Raw genomic sequence first — 12258 nt, 5'->3', positions numbered from 1 at the left:
AAGAATGACAGATGAATTTTAATTTTATTAACCAATGTATCCCAGAAATTGATATGTCAGTCTGTATTCTATAAAAGGGTAGACGTTTTCATTGTACATTATTTTAATTTAAACTAAACCTATTTCAAGTGATCAAAAAGATGTACGTGTCAAATGACATAGGTTGAGATTAGGTAAAAAGTTATAAAACTTTATAGGGAATCTTGGATTTCTGCACTGACAGATTCTGCGTGTTTTTTTTTTTATGATGTGAGGTGACTGAATTTGCTTTTTTTGTCTACTTGGATTTACACTGGCAGGTAGTGAGGTTAGAGAAGATGAACTTAATGTTTACTAACATAAACTACTTAAAGATTCAAGCTGGGGAGATGACTAAGTCAGTGAAGTGCTTGCAAGTGTAAGGGACTTTGGATCTCTACTGCCCACACTGAAGCTGGGCATGGTGACATGCTTGTAACCCCAGTTCTAAGCTGCTGGAGACATACAGACAGGCAGTTAAAGACAAGCCAGCCAGCCATGCCAAATTTTTGAGCTCCAGATTTGGTGATAAACCCTGTCTCAAAAATAAGGTGGAGCATGGCTGAGAAGTTCTCTCTCTCTCTCTCTCTCTCTCTCTCTCTCTCTCTCTCTCTCTCTCTCTCTCTCCTTCATTCCCCCTCCTCTCTCCCTCTCTCTCTGAAATGTTTAGATATCCTAGACATGGATATTTTATAGGGATTCCCAAAACCTAAAATGTTGCTGAGAGTAAAACTTATTTTGACCTGAACTGATTATTCATCCTTTTTATTGTAGACAGATTCATGGACTTGATAGTTCAGTACTGTCTCAGATCCTGCTGTAGCAGTTATACAGTCAGTATATGAATTATGTTATGGTTCTACATCCAAAAAATTTGTATGTTTGAAAGTACCATTGCCTGGGAGTTGGATAAGGAATGTTGAGCTTGTAAGTGCATATTGAATGATAATAAGATGCCTGTTAATTAAAAGTGATACTAGAAATAGAGAATTGCTGTCATTCTGTGATTAAAGACCATTGTGTACCTAAGTTGGTTTAGTTTGTTGCCATAGGAATACTAGTTCTTGTGATTTATATGCTGAGCAACTGGAAGAGGTACATTCCAATGTTGGCTTATATCTACAGGTACTTTGTACTTTTTTAGCATGTTAAAAATCGATAAGATTTAGTGTTCTATCCATTGTTCACTTTAATTTTTAAGTTTATATTCAAAGTAAATATGTGTCATTATGGTGTGTTCATGCATGTATGCATGTATGTCATTGCACTTTTTTATTAATCTCCAATACCCTTTGTTTGTTGGTACTCTTCCTCACCCCAAATTCCCCTTCTGCTCTCATGGCACATGTATTCCATTTTTCCCTCTTTCTTTATCCCTCTTACTTCCTGCCCCTCATTGTTCCCTTTATACTTTTAAGACCTATATATATATATATACATAGATACAAGCTTAGCGTTTGTGAGAGTAAATGTGGTATTTGTCTCTCTGAATCTGGCTTATTTTGTGCAACATAACGATCTCTGGTAGAACTTATCTTCCTGCAGATGTAGGGACTCATGGTGGCTGACTAACAGTCCATTGTGTAAATGCACCATATTTCTTTTACTTCTTCATCTACTGATGGGCATCAGGCTGTCTATTTCTTAGTTGTTGTAAATGGTACAACAGTAAACATGGGTGTACAATGCCCCTGTGACTGTTGACTCGAAGCCTTTCAGGTTGATAAGTCTTTTGAGGAACCTCCACACTGGTTTTTGTACTGAATTTAACAGTTTACATTCCCTCCAGCAGTGTTTGTTGTGTATTTTATTGATGATCTATCTTAATTAGTTTAAGGTGTGCAGGCTGTCAGTGCATGGTTATACAGAAGAGCTCGAGAACTTTTTCATCTTGTAAAACTGAAATTTTAGCACTGAACAACTCCTTGTTCCCTCTGTTCTAACTCATGGCAATCACAATTCTACTTCTGTTTCTCAAATTTGCCTCTTAAGAAAGCCTCATGAAAACATGGTCATAATGTTGGGACTGGCTTATTTTGCCTAGCCTAGTAAGTATTTTATTCACTTACCAATACTTAGACTGCTTCTCTGTTGATGTGCATAATTCTGTAAAAACCATTAGTCTGAACATCTCTTCTAATTGCTATTTTTACGTTCTTGGGCTAGTGTGAGCGTTTAAAAACCTTTCCTCTTCTCCGTAGACTAAGGAATTACATTAATTCATCTATATAGCTAGTTATCTAAGGTTGATGTTAATACAACAAGCTTTTTCCTCCTTTCAGTTATCTTGGGGCCACAGCCATTGAAAAACATTCTGTAAAGGCAAATATAAATACCAGGAAACAAAGTCAGTGATTAGGACTCTGTATTTCTTACATACCTTTATGCTTTGTGTTTGAATTTCCTTTTAAAAACTAGTCACTGTACTTTTTCCACTTGTGGATTTGTAAAAGAATAAGAACTGGCTTTCATAGAGGTGAAAATTACAGTCTGTCACTAAAGTTCTTCTTTTTCTGGAAATTTTATTAATATTTGAGTTCTGCCTGTATAATTTATTTCATCTATGGGTTCTTTTGTTTATTTAAAACTAGGTTTTTTTCCCCTTCTTTTCTTTATATCATTGCCCACACTTATGACATTTCTTTTATCTGAAAATCACCAGAGGTTTATGATAATCTGGTTGGCTGTTCTGAGATAATATATGTTATAGTGCCCATCTGTGAACTGCCCCCTTTCTGTCTTTGAGATCATTACTGGAACCCACCTGACTTTCCACTGTTTCTTAATAGAGAACTCTTGCTCTCTGGGGCAACATTACTTCTTAGAGAAAAGGTCAAAGAAGTTAAACCAAGTGAGTGAGATGACTGAGGAAAAAGAAGAAACAGCCACAAGAATTCCTCTGGATTAATCCTAGAAACATGTTGAGAAATACTGACCTGCAGGGTAGAGGCAAGGAATCTTGCTAGCAGTCGTTTTTATTTATATTTTTAGAAAGGAAACTCTGGAGAGTAAACAAATGTGCTGATGGCAGAATAGTTCAGAAACATTTCCCCAGGTCAGAGTGGCCCTCCTGAGACTGTGCTGCTCTGGACACACTGCTTAGTAAACTTCATAGCATATCAGAAGGAACTAGACTGCTTCCTCTTCCTGTCTCTTCCCCTGGAGAAGCTTTCGGCTTTTCATAAGGACCTGATGGGAAAGGGAGATAAACCTTACTCTATACCAACCAAACATTTGCTCCTTTTCTCTGGAAAAAAAAAAATCAGTTCGTATAGGTCTTTAATGTATTTACTGAGTACATATCCAAATTACACTTTCAGTTAAATTTATGTAACTGCTTGTTTCAGTTAGCTAAGCATCTTTCCTATCTATATTATTAAAGTGCTATAATAGACCTTAGTTACATGCTTAGTTAGCACTTTATTCTCATAACTGCTTGTGACCTTAGTGAAAGTAGGAATCCAAATGAAACATTTTATGGTTTTGGATTTCTGAGATAATCTTACTGTATTTCCCATCTGGCCTTGAACTCAGAACCCTCTTTGCCTGAGCCTCCAGATGCCAGGATATTAAGCATGTACCTAGCTTGAAATTAACACTATGATAACATTTAAATCTTTTGCACATATAATGATATACACTTATACATATATATTTCAGTATGCTTAAGTTTAAAACTCTGAAAGCGGTAAATGAAACATTAAAGGAATACTAGCTTAATAACATCAATTTTAAAGAATTTTGTTGTATGACAACCCCTTTTAAAAATCATTTTTGTATGTTTGCATGTGTGTGGGTACACATGTGTGCATATAGAGGCCCAAAGCTGATGTAAGATATCTTCCTTGATCATTTTCTACTTTTTGTGAGAAAAGATTGGTCAATGAACCCTGAATTTGATAATTCTGGGTCATCTAGGTAGCCAGTTTGTTCTGGGATCCCTGTCTCTGCCTCCTCACTGCTGGAATTATAGTAGGCTGCCACGCCTACTCAGCATTTTTGTGGGTTAAGAAGATCCAAACTCTGGTCCGTATTCTTGTGCTGTAAGCACTTTTCTCTATTGAGCCATCTCTCTAACCAGTGACTTTTTTAAAGCACTGTTTTTCATTTTAAATGAATACTAAGTGGAATAAATATCCAGCTACTGAATTTCTGTTCTTGTTCTAGGTCTCCAAAGTTACACATTGTTTTTTTCTGGAGCACTGAGCTTCTCACTTGTCCAGTTATATTGTAAAAAATAAGTAGTTTTCTGGGTGTTTAGTACTGTGTCCTATACCTTTCCCTAAACCCTTCCTTCTCTCCCTTCCCTCACTCCTGCCTCTCTCTGATAATTTTTTCTGTTTGAATCTTCTACATTCAAAGTGCTAATATGCTGTCTAGTGTGCACCCAAAGACAAAAAGTTTATTATATACCTTAGGAAGAAAATGCACATTAAATATTCTCCATTTACAAATAAAGTATAATGCTGTTCGCTGTCCATTAGTTATTAACAATCATAAATATATACTAAGTAAGATGTCCTTAAAGAGAAATATATACAATAAATTGTATATTGGTCAAGTGACTAACATGTTGTGACCAGAAGCTCTGAAAACCTAAGACTAGTTATATGAAAGTATAGAATTTTAATTGTTACCTTAAATTATGCTTCAGATAGTCAGCGTCTGCAGCTGGATCTACAGAAAATGGAACTTCTGGAAAGTAAGATGACAGAAGAGCAACAATCTCTTAAAAACAAAATTAAGCAAATGACTGCTGACCTTGAGACATACAGTGACCTGGCAGCTTTAAAATCATCAGCTGAAGAAAAGAAGAAGGTAAAATGTTTAACAAAACCTTTAAAAGTTACCACCCAAATGTTTCCTTCCTTCCTCCTCCTTCTTCTTCCCTTCCTTTTCCTTCCCTTCCCTCTCCCTAGCCCTCTCCTCTTCCCCTCCTCCTCCTTTTTTTCTCCCTCCCCCTCCCCCCTTCTTTTTTAAGACACGTGCTCAAGTAGTTTACTTCAAACTTGCTTTGATGTTTGGGTGCCCTTGAACATCTGATCTTTCTGCCTCATCTCTGACTGCTGGGATTATAGGGTTATATGGCTACTATGCATGGCTTACTTGGGGCCAAACTAGGGCCTCATATGGTAAGCCCTCTACCAAGCAAGCTGCAGCCCCCAGTTGTTTTTTCTTAATTAACTTTAATTCACATGTACTTTATATGACTAACTACTTTTAGTATATTATTTGACATACAAGTTCAAAAGAAGTAATAAAATTTGTTATATGGATAGTTGGAATTTAAAGAGACTTAGAAGTTTTAAGAGAAGGCAAAAATTTAAAGGCAAAGTATAAGTTGCTCCCTAATACAGAGAATTCTCACCTGTGGCGCTTGCCAAGTCTTGATGTGGGTGATAGGTCTCCTCTGCAGATGCATTTTTAAATTTAATCTTAAATTTTTGGGGGTCAATACAGACATGGAAGAATTTATTGCATTATTAATATAGTTACTTTTATGTAGCTTATTATTCAAAAGATATTTTTTGTAAAGAAGTCTTGAAGTGATTATAACTCTGGTAGAATTTTACAAAATAAAACTATCAAAATATCTAAGCCAAATGTGGTTTTTATGTTGACTTTCTAGACATTTATTATAGTTTCTGTCTGGATCTATCTAGAAATTACATCAAGAAAGAACAGTATTATCAACCCACAGAAATGCCTTTAAGAAAATAATGGAGAAGCTGACCACAGATTATGAGGCACTGAAAACGCAACTTCAAGATAATGAGACACATGCTCAGGTAAGAGCACTCAAAAGCTGACTTAGAAATCCTTTCTGCCTTTTATGTTACCTGTCTTGTTCTCAGTCTGTGATTTTACTTGAGACAGCTTTTTTCTTATTCTTGTTTCATTTTGGTTTCAGGCCTGCCTTGCAAGCCTTCCATACTTTTTTGGCTTTGAAACAGTGAAATTCTGTATGATAGTATGAATTAATTTCTGTCCTATTCCTTCAGTAGGCCTGTACGAAAGGCCAGTTTTATAGGATATACTCTCTTGGGCATGGCTATTATGCTACACTGGATGATTGCTTTCAAATTTACCAAAAGTAAACAGAAACTTCTAATTTCTGTTGAAACCCCATAGAAACTACAAATAACATAAACTCCAATGACTAGACAGCATTCTTGTCATTTTGAAATGAGTAAAACACACATGTACATGACACACATACACACTTTCATATGTACACACATATATGCGTAAATGCATACATGTCCTGTGTGTTTAGCTTGGGACTTTGTTGCTGTTTCCCATTTACGTTTGTTCTTCAGTTCTTTCATAGCTGTCTCTATAGAGCTTTCACACCCCGCCTGCTCCTCCCCCTCTGGAACTCTCCTCTCCATTAATTCCCGTCCTACTTTGATAGATTTTTTTGTACCCACTGAGCTTAAGATTGCTTGCATGAGAGCATTAGTTACTAAAGCATGGACAACTAGATTTTTTTATTGAAAATAAATATTTTTAATAAAGTGCACTTAGATTGTAGTTTTCCCTCCCTCATCTCCTCCCAGATCCTCTCCACTTCCCCATCCACCCAGCTCCACATCTTCTTTCTCAAACAGGCAAGTAAATCAAACCAAAATAAAACAAAACAAACAGGAAAAGAACAAAGAAAAACCATTAAAAAACCTCTTACATGCTTGTGTAACACATACACACAACACACACACAAATGAATGCACACAGACACAACCCATAAAAACACAAAATTGGAAAACAATATATAAGCAAAAGACCAATAAGATTAAAAAAAAAATGCTCAAACCTAGCATTATGACACAAAAACTCTCCAAAAATTTTGAGTTTGTTTTGTCTTGGCCATCTACTTTGGCCCTGATGTTAAGTGTAGTTTGTATACTCTGTTGGAAAAAACTAGTTTTTCCTTTGTGAGCTGTTGACACTTGGAAGTAGCTTCTGAGTTAGGAATAGGGGCTCATGTCTATGTATCCTCTCCATAGTGAGACCCCATATGACTTGGACCTGTGTAGGCCCTGTGTGTACTGCCACAGTATCTGAGTTCATATACCCGAGTTGTCTTGTGTCTAGAAGGTACTGTTGTTGTTGCCTTGGGATCGTCCATCCCCACTGACTCTTAAACTCGTTTTGCCCCCTCTTTCTCACAGGCATGGGCAACTTATCAATGGTTCCACCACTGAGCAAATGGGAGTCCTCTCTGCAGTACCCATTAATGGTGCCCACGTTCCCTAGTTAAGGGTGGGGCCCAGTGAGCCCATGTTGATGGGGCCATGTTGATGTATGCACAGAGCTGTAGTGAACCCATGAGTCAGTTGTGTCGTTTCCAGAAAACATTGCTTTTCAGCACTCCTCCATGACCTGCATGTACATTCTTTCACTCCTTCCACAACATGCCCTGAGCCTTGAGGGGATGGGTTGAGGCTTGTGATATACTGAGTGTGCCCTAGTCACTTATTCTCCTCGTTTTGTCCTTTGGAATAACTGCAGCCTCAGGTCAAAAAGAAGCTTTTCTGATGAACGCTAAGAACAGCACTAGTCCCAGAGTACAACTGGCATTATCTGTCTGTCTGTCTGTCTGTCTGTCTACTTATTGTGTGTATGTATATATGTATGCCACAGTGTGCATTTGGAGATCATATATAATATACTACTATATGATAAAGCATAGTTTACAGAACTAGTCTCTAATTGGACATTTAGGTAATTTCTAGTCTTAAACTTTGTAATAACACTGTGAAGAGCTGTCCTGTTCTTGAAGCTCTTGATTCATATCTCTATAGACACATAACTACAGTAACTGTTTCATATCACCCGTCCTCTGGTACACATCTGAACAGTGTTTGAGATCTTATAGATTATAGGCTCTTGGAGGGTACACTGTCCATCTCTAGCACTATGTAACTAGTTTGTATATGGTAGGTGTATAGTAAATATTTTCTAATTACCAAATGAAACATACGTGCTGTATTCAAATTGAGTAGTTAAAGTCAGGCAAGGATTAATTATGGCCATGTCTAATCACTTGCAACTTAAAATTCTAAATGTATGAAATTCCCCAATTTGCATTGCAATATGATCAAGGTATAACAACCCAAATCAGGTCATGTTAATCCCTCTTACCCAGGAATGAGCATTTCTAACACATTGCTGTATATCGGCATATATAGGCTGTTCGTCTCTTCATCACCTCATACTTTCACAAAATAAAATAAGTCTATTAAAAACAGTTTCTTAAAATTTTTAACATCTTTAAAAATGTTTCTTTCAGACATCACACTGTATGGATACACTATTTTAAAAAGATAGTTTATATTTCTACTGAACAATATAGAATCTTACAAGAGATTGCAATAACTAGAAATCACTAATTTATGTATCCTGTTTACCTGTCAGTTTGTCTTTACTTCACAATGTAAAAGCCTAAAAATAGACTTGGAATTTACAATGTAAAAGCTATTGAGTGGGGATGAGTGCTAGAGAAAGCGTAAGAAGAGTTTGTGAATATATTACATTGTCTGAAATGGGTCATGGGGAAAAGACGGCTTTCTTTTTTTTTTAATGTTGGCTTTCTTCTTCCACTACATAGATGATGTAAGGTACCATGTGGACACCTTTGTTTAGTTATTCTTTTTCCAAATCATAACATAAGCCACAATTTTAAATATATCTCTGTATTTTTGTATTTTGCCAATTTTGTCTAACTAAATCAAATCCTTGTCTCTAAATCTTATAACAGTTTTCTTTAAAAGTGTTCTTATATCTATAAATAATTTCACATGATATTATTTGAGTAAGCTAAATAGAGAAGAGATTTTCAAAATTGGCATTTACCTTATGGTAAGTGTCAAGGCAAGTCAGTAATGAGGATATACAGTGTAAGAGGAATTTGACGTGATGTGATTCTTGTGTCATTTGTATAGCACTTAAGAGGTTCATTGCCATGTGAGAGCAAGAAGGAAACATGTCTGGTACTTGACTTTGCAAAAGGTTATTAAAGATTTATTGCCAAAATGTGCTGACTGCTTCCGTAGGGGCCATCCTAACTTCCAGGCCTTATTTCAGATCTGATCCAGATCTGATTTCATAAGGACTCAAGGACCATATATTTTACACAATTAACTGTGATTCCATCCTGATATCCAAATTTATCTCTCTGGAGGAAATAATAGGATAGATATGTATGTGTGCACTGAGAATAACTTTCATGAGAATGAGAACAAACTTTTTTTCTTGCTTCTTCAATTACCACATTCTTTTAAATGCTCATTACTTTTAAATAGCCAGGGAGAAAATTATTTTAGTGTTTCATTTTTCAGACACTCCTTTGCTTAGGGACAACTACATGAATCTTAAAAAGCTAGAGTTGGAAGGTTAATTAAATCAGAAAAACAGTTTAATTCTATAACAGTGAAATTGTCTTCTGAGGAAGCAACCATCAATATAATATCCACATTAGTTTCCTGTTGATGCAGAAATTATTGTAACAGTGCCAGCTTTTTACAGACTCTCTTACAATCTTCACACTGCAGCTATGCTCTTATCGCAGCCTGGGAAACAAGACAGGAAACTTAGATCTAGAAATAAGGAAGTTTTTCCTATATGTCTGAACCTTTGGCAGTGTTAGAATATATATTACCTTTGTAGCATTAGATTTCCAGAATTCAAGGAAAGATTCCCATCACGTCCCATTTTTCTTTTTTAAGTTACTTTAGGAAAAGTCATAAATTGACTTTCAGCTTGTCTGGTCATTGGCATATATTTTATACTATTTTGTAATTAAAATAAGCATAGTAAAACCTTTTATAGAATTTAGCATTGTCCTAGATGTATATGCTGTTGTCTGATATAACCTAAGTTTCTTCTTTGGTGACCCTCACTTTATTTAGAATGCAACCAATTGTTAAGATTTAAAATTGGATGTTTTTTCATACCCAAAGTGATATGTATATCTCTCAAAGTGATGTGTAGTGATTTTGAATATGAGAGTTAGTTAACATTCACCTTTTTTCTTTCTAGCTTACAAATTTGGAGAGGAAGTGGCAGCACCTGGAGCAAAATAATTTTGTAATGAAAGAGTGTATCCTTTAAACTGACTTGACATGTCCTTACCAAATGCTTAATGTGTACAGAACTCTGAGCTAATTATATGGGGGGTCATAAAGACTAGCACCGTTTTCTGTTCTATAACAGTGTTTACTCAGACTATCTATTAGTCTCAAAACTGATTTTGAGAACTACCCAAAATGGAGTATAAAGTCACCATATAGCATAGTGCTTAAGGGTATACATTATAGAGTTGGATGATCAAATTTTAAATGTTGATTCTGTCACTGGTAAGCTACAGTTCTTAGAAAGTTGTTCTAATCTGTTTTAGCCATAATTTTATAGTGTCTACAACAGTTTGAATTCATAGAGTTTCTGAAAAAGTTTAGATAAAAGTGTTAGTTGTTTATAATGCTACAACTTGGCTGTCAGTAGAGCAAAGAGTGCTAACCAGTCAGGCTCCTAAGAAATGTGACCTCTGAGTTCAATTGTGTTACACATGATTCAATTGCATCTTATTCCTACCAAGAGAGGACCTGTGTCATAGAGTTACAACATCTGTCCAGAATTTGTTTCCTGCCCGTTCCCTTCTACTTATTCCAAGATACCTGTCCTCAGAACAAGATGGTTATCATAGGCTCTTTTACGATGTTGCTGAACTTTATCTCAGAGGCAGCACACACAGCTTACTTCTAGATAGGATGCCATAGGAGCTCTATTCATAGTGTTAGAACAACTAGGCTTAAAAGGCTGACTGAGTATTCACTGGATGTTTAAAAGTCCAGCATTCTAGCTTTATGCAACATAAATTACATGACTCTGAAATAGTGAAGTCTAGAGACTTGCCTGAAATTCTGTGTGACATTATAGAGACTAGAGATTTTCTGAATGTTAGTTGTTCTGAGAGTAGAATTAGATTGAGCAACCTGACATTAAAAAAAAAAAAAATCAGGAGCTGGGAGGAGAGGAGGGAAGGGGCTGCAATAAGGCTATAAAATGAATGAATAAATAAATAACTTAATGAGGAAAAAATCAAAAGTGATTTTTTAAAACAGGTTTTACTTGGTCTTTTTGTGTCAACTTATGCTTTGCTAAAATAAGATTATATCTAAAATTTATTCTAGTACTTTTTCTGTACTGTCTACATTCACTGTGACAAATACCCAAGTCTGCTTCAGTTCCTTTCTGAGTCACAGACTGCTGTTTTTACTGACATTGTTCCTCCTTAACTCTTGTAATTAGTCATAGCAACCAAGAGTCAAGAGAGTGATTACCAGCCAGTGATTAAAAATGTGATGAAGCAGATTGCCGAGTACAATAAAACCATCATGGATGCTCTACATGTCAGCAGAAGCTGAAACTGTGATGACAGATCGACAAGCATCCTCAAGCATGCTAAAAGTAAATTACCTTCCCCTTGAAGAGTTAGACTCCAGGATTTTGAATGCCATGGTTTGTGATCTCCTTGGAGGAGAGTCTCCTGCATAGTTAAATAATTCAATAAAATGTTGCATATAACTCCTTTTCCTGTGATGTTTGTGTTTATAGTAACCATACCTCTCTGGCTCTCTGACAGATGACCCAGGTTCAGTTTACCAGCTCCCACATGATGGCTGACGACATTTGTAACCTCAGTTCCAGGGGATTTGGAACTTTTCTGGTCTCTGTGGGCACCAGGCATACATGCAAGCAGAACAGTCATATACATAAGAATAAATAAATAAATTAAAAATAAATAAAATTACTTATGTGCACTACCCAGCAAAAAGAAAACTTGCTAATACCCTTGAGACCAGGAGCTGACCCCACACTGTCTCTCTGATGGATTAACTTTCCTCTGCTAATTGTCCCTTGAAATTTTTCTTTTTATCTTTGCCTAAAATTCTAATGAAAAAAAATACACATAAATGATTCAGATATTAACTGCTAGAGTTGGCCATCTGGTTAAAAGAGTGCTCAGTGGCAATAGGCACAGTTACAGGACTTTGCCCAGTTCTGGGAACTGGCTCACTGACACTCGTGTTTCTTCTGCTGTCTTTATGAGCACTGGAGTTGGAATTGTGCTGTCTGTACCCTATTACGGCCCATTTGGAATAGTAGTATAAGATATTGTTGGGATCAGGGAAGGAATGTCTTGAAATGAGTCCTGGAGACAGCATTGGGTGAAATGTA

At 36.2% G+C, this 12258-nt stretch overlaps 1 protein-coding gene across 2 annotated transcripts in view; it reads left to right on the top strand.

Annotated features, from left to right (window-relative positions):
• Ift74 (intraflagellar transport 74) overlaps nucleotides 1–11607 on the top strand; it is an 85616-nt gene extending 74009 nt beyond the window's left edge. The window contains exons 17-20 of one of the 2 annotated variants that reach the window (XM_028773302.1): nucleotides 4673–4836; nucleotides 5682–5807; nucleotides 10060–10120; nucleotides 11329–11607. In XM_028773302.1, the coding sequence (XP_028629135.1) occupies nucleotides 4673–4836; nucleotides 5682–5807; nucleotides 10060–10120; nucleotides 11329–11444 (467 nt within the window). In that variant the 3' untranslated portion in view covers nucleotides 11445–11607. The remainder of the gene's footprint in view (nucleotides 1–4672; nucleotides 4837–5681; nucleotides 5808–10059; nucleotides 10121–11328) is intronic. The other variant, XM_028773303.1, reaches the window with a different exon arrangement.
• The last annotated feature ends 651 nt before the right edge of the window (nucleotides 11608–12258 follow it).

The sequence above is a fragment of the Grammomys surdaster genome, unplaced genomic scaffold, assembly GCF_004785775.1.
Source record: "Grammomys surdaster isolate TR1022 unplaced genomic scaffold, NIH_TR_1.0 225, whole genome shotgun sequence".
Taxonomy (NCBI): domain Eukaryota; kingdom Metazoa; phylum Chordata; class Mammalia; order Rodentia; family Muridae; genus Grammomys; species Grammomys surdaster.
The sequence above is the reverse complement of the archived record's forward strand: the minus strand, read 5'-3'. Positions and strand labels throughout refer to the sequence as shown.